The sequence below is a fragment of the Nuphar pumila genome, chromosome 15 (assembly GCF_984573655.1).
Source record: "Nuphar pumila chromosome 15, dmNupPumi1.hap1.1, whole genome shotgun sequence".
NCBI lineage: Eukaryota > Viridiplantae > Streptophyta > Magnoliopsida > Nymphaeales > Nymphaeaceae > Nuphar > Nuphar pumila.
This window is the reverse complement of record NC_143263.1, coordinates 2570284-2577506: the sequence shown is the minus strand read 5'-3', so window position 1 is coordinate 2577506 and position 7223 is coordinate 2570284. Positions and strand designations below refer to the sequence as shown.

General features: G+C 38.7%; 1 protein-coding gene across 1 annotated transcript; it reads left to right on the top strand.

The window, feature by feature from the left end:
- The first annotated feature begins 881 nt into the window (after nt 1–881).
- On the top strand, nt 882–5591 carry LOC149814123 (calmodulin-7). The gene is made up of 2 exons (XM_089988273.1): nt 882–1163; nt 4868–5591. The coding sequence occupies exons 1-2, from the start codon at nt 1088–1090 to the stop codon at nt 5239–5241; spliced, it is 450 nt and encodes a 149-aa protein (XP_089844399.1). The 5' UTR covers nt 882–1087; the 3' UTR covers nt 5242–5591.
- Nucleotides 5592–7223: the final 1632 nt, after the last annotated feature.

The following is a 7223-nucleotide window of genomic DNA, read 5'->3' as shown; positions in this document are numbered from 1 at the left end:
AAACGGCAATTTCTTGCGAGATTTTCAAAGCATGACACATATCACGAGATTTACATTTTTAACAGATATTTATCGTGAAAACCCCCAAGATTTTTATTTTTAAATGTATTTTATTTATATTTTCTTATAAATTTTATTTTTTATATATTTTTAATTTATTTTTTATTGCCGAGATTTTGACAAAAAATGCAAGATTTATAACAAATTTCAAAATCTCCCAAGTTTTTGACTGCCAATATTTTGCGTTTTTAACTTTTGTCACTATAGATGTCAACGGATATCGATCTGAATCTGATTAGTTGAATTCGGTAGCCAAATCCAGATCCGATTACAAATTGGATTCTGATTCAGTGTTAATTTTGCATTGAAATCTGAATCATAGACCGTAAAACCCGAATCCGATTCTCAGTAAACATTGGGTTTTACAGTAGTCGGATCCAGATTCAGTTTTATCTTTTCAATCCTAACCCGAATCAGGTACTTCTTGCCTACCCGGCAAGAACACCCAGCTTCAGCCTCGCAACAAGCGGCAACAAACTCGTGTGCACTTCAATTTCATGTTTTTGGCTACGTTACAATGATGCTCCCATTTGACTCCGAGTCGTATCCCGTCCTCCTGTAGTAAACAATATTAACTTCATAAAAAATTCATCGTGTCAGAGTCCGTGTCCATGTGACATAGGATGACACAAAGGGAGCTCGTTGTCATTTTTAAAAGAACAGCGATGGAGGGGGGTTAAGGATCTTTGGAAGGATCATGGCAGATGGTAATTATTGCAAGTGTTCAGGACGTTTAGATAGATGCCCTCTGTTTTTGTTTTTGTTTTTTTATTTTTTATAATTTTTGTTTCCAAATTTAAGCGCGGCTGAGAATGGGCCAGGCCCAGGGTGGACGTCTTCAGGCGCGCAGCCGCGGTTGCATAAAAGGCAGATAGGTAGCCGGGCGTTTCGCTGAGGAGGAAAAAAGGCCAAAAAAAAGGGAAGAAGAAGAAGAACCGCAGCGGTCCCCTCAATTGCTCTCCGTCTCCTTCTCTGAGACTTGTTGATCTGCGATCTCTTCTCCTTCCCGTGATCTCGTAGAAGAGAAATGGCCGATCAGCTCACGGACGACCAGATCTCTGAATTCAAGGAGGCCTTCAGCCTGTTCGATAAGGATGGAGACGGTGATCGCTCTCTCTCTCTCTCTCTCTCTCTCTCTCTCTCTCTCTCTCTCAGAGCGTGATTTTATGATGTTTCGGTTTAGGATTTACTTGATCGTTGTGCAGCTGGGATTGATTACGGTGTCTATCAGGTTTGGCTGTGAAAGGGGTTTACTTTACGGTGTTTTGATCGTTTTCTGTGGAAATTTTGGGGCGATTAGGTTTTTGTTCCTGCAGATCATGATAAATTTTTCGGGTTGATGGTTGGATGATCCCCATGATCAGTGTTAGGGTTTTCTGATGGTGTTTCCCTCCGTAGAACCGAGTATTTTTGTAGCCTTTGTTGTTGTTTTTAGAGATTGGAATGAGCGGTTTCGTTTTCTAAAGGAGATTGTTTGCAAATACTCGGGAGATGATTGTTTCCTGATGGCAAGAATAGGTTATTCTTTCTTCTTTGGTGGACAATTTCAAAAGAAATTTTTCTTTTTTTCTGAAGCCTGTGATGCGCTTTGTTGAGATCTCCGAGTGGATTCTGTTTGATTGCTTCTGTGGATTGTAGACCTAGTTGGAGATAAATTTTTTAGATCATTGTGGATGTTGATAGAAAGAGGTCAACCATCAATATCCAGATTTCTAGTCATCTTTTTGTTTTTCTTTTTTTCCTTGAACTTTCTTCTTTTTTGTATTATTTGGCATTTAACAGAAGTTTCATTATATGATCTCTGAGATGGATATTATGCTTTACAATTTCAATATGCGATTTGTTACAAACTTTGTAACTTGGGAATTAATATTGCTTTCAGTAGTTGGATTTGTCTGTTTATATATATATATATATATATATATATATATATATATATATATATATATATATATATATATATATATTTATTGATTGTTTTTGTTGAAAAAGTTCATTGATCAGCGCTACACCATTGTTTTATCCGGTTGATAAAAAAGTTTTATCCTTTATGCGGATCACAAGGGAAAGTTCGAGTGGGTGGTTAGGTCAGGTTCAGTATGATTGTACAATCCCTTGTATAATTAATTGTTTTGAGGGAGTCGTTAACCAAATCTGCTCATGCTTGCATTAGAAGCGATATATACTCTTCCACGTAGGTGGCTTTTTTAGAAAAGGTTATTGTATGATAATATTAATGTGCGTTTTCCAAAAAAATGGTAACGAATGTAATGTTTACAGTATAATGGTTATTCTAATCATGGCGTGGGTACTTGAGCCTTCACGCTCGAAGTGAATGTGATTATGTGATGACGAAGGTTTTATTGAACAAAATGTTTATGGTCCATAATTTTGTGATTGTGTTTATTTTAATCTTGATTTTGTTACTTTTTTGGAGACAACTTTTTTTGGAATTCCATGAAGGATACTTTGGCCAATATTTTGCTCTTATTCCAAAAATGGGCCTCATTTTTGAATTTCCTGATAGTGGCCACGGGTTTCCTAAAAACTGCTAAATAGAGAATATGAGGTTAGCCTCCAACATCTTGGGAATCGTGATTCTTTGTTTCCTTTTAGAGTTGAAAAACACTTATTTACTCATAGAAAAGAGGACTAGGTATTTTAGTCATTTGAGGATATTATTTCGTTTGATGCAATTTCACTGAGATTTAACCTCCGTTAATTGTCAATGGTAAGAGTAGATCTTTGTTTGGCAGTTTCCAGAAAAACTGAGGCCCATATCATGGAATTCAGAAACGTGAACCTTTTATTAGATGTTTATTTGACATTCAGAAATCACTTAAACGCTGTCTAAAAGTCTATCAGTATAATTTCCACCGCTGTTTCTGTTTGTTTATTTGCTCATTCATATGCTTTTATGTAATTGCAATTCTTGTGGGCCCGTTCATTGAAAGAGATGCCCCAAGCCTCACGAGAAGGGCTGGAAATTTTGTGTTGGATTAACTCACGGAGACTGATGCTTCAGTCTTTGATGTGGTTGGTATCTGCCTCTCTGTTGCTCGCTATTTATGGATATGAATATTGGAGGTTGTAACACAGGGAGTCCTTTATCACAAAAAATTGATTTTATGGTTGAGTAAATATTTGCTTCTACATGATGTCAAATGAGATAGCTGGAAGGTTAGATTGCACTATGATAACTGTGTGGTCCTCGGGTTTGAAACCTGCAGCAGGGGTTATCCCCCAACTTGCCCATAAAAAATGCTTAGGGTGTTTGCTGGTCGATCTGCTCTCCCTTTATTTGTTCGTAGTAGCGTTTTAAGGGGTCTGTGGTTCTGCCCCTTGAGGATGATTTGCCTCACTTTGGACTGAAAAGTGTTATGGTCAAAGATTTTCTAGTGGCGGTTTCGCCTGCTTCTAAATATCCCAACTCAATTTCTCTTTTTAAGAAAATTTGGTTACCTACTTCTGCTTAATCTCAATTGTAAGCAACTTTTGAGCATTTTATTTCTTTGTATTTTAGTTACAGCTATTATGATCTTTTTTGAACTCTTGAAGCTTTCCTTAATCCATTTGAGGCCTGTCTCTTGCATTTTGGGTCTTGAAACCTTGTTTGACATATTCAAATAGGTTATATTTTTGTTGTATTTATTTTCCCCTTTAAAGTGTCACTTGATCCCTGTTCTGTAGTGTATTATTGTTGTCTGGTGTTGCTGAACCCTGGTCTATGTAAAATGGTGCTTCTGCACCCCAAATCCCCCATGTTGCACCCGCGTACGTCCAAAATTGTCTAAGTTTAAAAGGAAAACTTAAAAACTTATAATTGTATAACTGTAAATGCATTCTATGGTGTGTGTGTGTGTGTGATACTATCTATTGCTTGTACAAAACTAGTTGGAAAATCACAGGTACAAGTTGTATCCACTCAAATCTGATGTTATATATATATATATATATATATATATATATATATATATGTGTGTGTGTGTGTGTGTGTGTGTGTGTGTGTGTGTGTGTTCGACATTGTTTCTTTGCTTGGGATCACATCTTAGATAACTTTTTTTTATGTAAAAATGTGATGTTTGATACGTTGTGGATTTTTTGACATCTTGTATCGAACACCCATAGAATGGTAGTATATAGGACCAAAAACATACATTGTGGGCCATTGTTTTTTATGCCGTTGAACAACTTGCTCAAACCTTGTAGATCAGATGCACACAAAAAAGGGGTATTTTCTACTAGATTGCATGTACCATGTATCTTCTGCTAAGTTAAGCCCTGGTGATAAATCTGTAAATGCTTACTGCCAAGGGTTGTCCTTCCAAGTTCTTTTGAACAAACATAGAATTGTTTTTTTTTCTCAACCCCAAAAGCTGCTGGGGGTTTGTGTCGTTTACCTAATTTTCCATGCGCTACTGTTGTGCCTTCCAGTATTTTCCGGACACAAGCTGCCAGGGGTTTGTGTCGTTCCACTCTGACAGGACCAACCATATGCAGCTTTTCTTGAGAACCTCCTCTGGAACATGGGAAAAACTGGTTATAGGCTTGATAGAGGCATACCATTCCTGGAAATTGGGCCAATTTGAGGTTTTGACCGCCTTGATGCTTGAACAATGTGCATATTGTAATGCCTTCTGATTTAATTAGGGGCAGGTGTGGCTGTGTTTGAAGAGCAATATGGGCTATGTTGTTATTTTTCTATCTAAATTCTGTTTTTTTACGCCTATTTATGCCTTGTACTTCATGATCTTTGTACGTTTGGTAGATCAACTTAGTTTATTTTTTTGCATCCAAACGAGAACAGGTTGCATCACAACCAAGGAGCTGGGCACAGTCATGCGGTCGCTGGGTCAGAATCCGACAGAGGCGGAGCTGCAGGACATGATCAACGAGGTTGATGCGGATGGGAACGGGACCATCGACTTCCCTGAGTTCCTCAACCTGATGGCAAGGAAGATGAAGGACACCGACTCTGAGGAGGAGCTCAAGGAGGCCTTCCGGGTTTTTGACAAGGACCAGAACGGCTTCATCTCTGCTGCTGAGCTCCGTCACGTGATGACCAATCTCGGGGAGAAGCTCACCGATGAGGAGGTGGACGAGATGATCCGCGAGGCTGATGTTGACGGCGATGGCCAGATCAACTACGAGGAGTTTGTCAAAGTCATGATGGCCAAGTGAGGAAGCAGGCAAGATAAGTATATCTTCATATATGCATAGGAATCACACCATCTCTGTAGCAGCTCTTACCATATAGCCTCTCGTTTTCGTTGGTCCTTGGAGGCGTGTCGTGTCTGTGTACGTGTGCTTTTGGTAGTCTTTGGTTTCCCTGATAATTTGGGTGTGGGGCGTGGTATGGTGTCAAGTTTGTTGTGCTTGTAGGTTGGAAGAATGAACAAAAGGGTCTGTCCAAAAGGGGGACGTGGGTGCTTATTTTTTGTTTCTTTTTCTTTCTCTTTTTTTCTTCTTTGCTTCTGTTGTCCTGATGACTGCTAAAATTTTATTCAAACCCTGATCTTATTTTTTGGCAACACAGAGCGCGTTTGAAGACAGAATAAACAAAAAGATGATATCTGCATGATTTCTTTCATGTGCAATTTTGCAGCAAGAGGCCCTTGTGAAACCTGATTTAATACGAGTTCCTGTTGGTGGACTATCAATCTTTTTGCAAATTGTTTCTCGTCTTTTTTCATTGGGAAGTTGCTTATTAGAGACTGGGATGAGTAGCCTACTGTAGCCTTTGATTTTTTATTATGCATATGTATCTAATCGCAGAGATGGTAGGTAACTCTCTACTTTGTTGTTATGGTACGCAACCTCTTTACTTTGTTGCTCCCCGGTCTTTGTATGCATCTTTTGGTGGTGGTGAATACTTCAGAGGGAGCGGAAATTGTGGGCTTATGGCCACCTTTTTGTGCAATCGTCTTTGAATTGTGCCTCGTGTTCATGGAGGTTTCTTCGCGTAAATATCACAAAAAAATTGCTCTTTGTTTTCGTGTTTGATTAGGCATCTTTTTTTCGTGATAGATGGTTCCGGGTAACCTATTTTAATAATCTGCTTTAACGGCACGCATCTCTAAGCTGATGCTGACCGTCATGTCCACCTGAAGGCTCGGTCCTGTGATCGGGCCAATGGACCACCCCCCGTCTTGGAGGATGACAGCCAAGACGTGGCATCCAGTGGTTTGGGCCGAACACATTTCTAGATAAAGGTGTTTGGACCCGATCACTGGATCTCCTCTTTTGCTCTCGAGGAAATTGTGATATCGGTTCAAGCCTTGGTTTATTTCTGGTTCATTCTTCCTACTGTTTTTCTATTGGCATCTTATATGTTAACTATATGTAAAATACTTATTCAAAAAAGAAATACAATAAGATCTGTTCGTCATCTTAGCACTATATATATGTGTGTTGTTCATCTTTGCTACTGAAACGGCGTTCTTGTATCGTTGAATTGGCATTGATCTTATCGCATCTGTTAGTCACCTTTTTTTTCTTTTTCTTTTTCTCTTTTGAGGAAAGATGCCAAACTCATTTTTCAAGAGTGTCGATTTTCTTGATCGGATTTTAGATGGTGGACACCCATAACTACAAAGAACAACTAGATTAACCGAAAAATAACTGGAATAGAAATTAACTGGAAATAACAAGAAATTGAAATATTATGAAACTGTCTCAAAATCAAGGTAAGATACTAATCAATCCTCTCAGGTATTTATAGAGGGAAAAAACCCAACTATGCCAGGTTTCGGATTCCTTAAGTGAACACAAATTTAATCAAGATAACTAGATTTGAAATTTGATCGGATCCATTGTTGGCAAACTGCATCAATCTGCAATAGCCTTGAGCTGGAGTGATACAAACTATGAAGGAAATGGGATGTAAGCGTGCCTTCTTTATCCTCTTCTTCTCCTAATCCACCTAATTTGGTCCTGGGTCTGTTGCTGGGTTCACTGAAGAATATGGATTTCCCTGCCTAATTGAATCCAAAACATTTTATACCATCGGACCTGGGATTGCCCTACACAGTGATCCAAGTCCTGACCAAGAATTTTCAAGATTTGGTCTATATAATCGTGTTGGGTTTCAATGGTCACCGAAATGACCACGACCAATTCTCCCTGGCAATGTACTGCATGAATTGTGCTACAAGAAAAAGTTC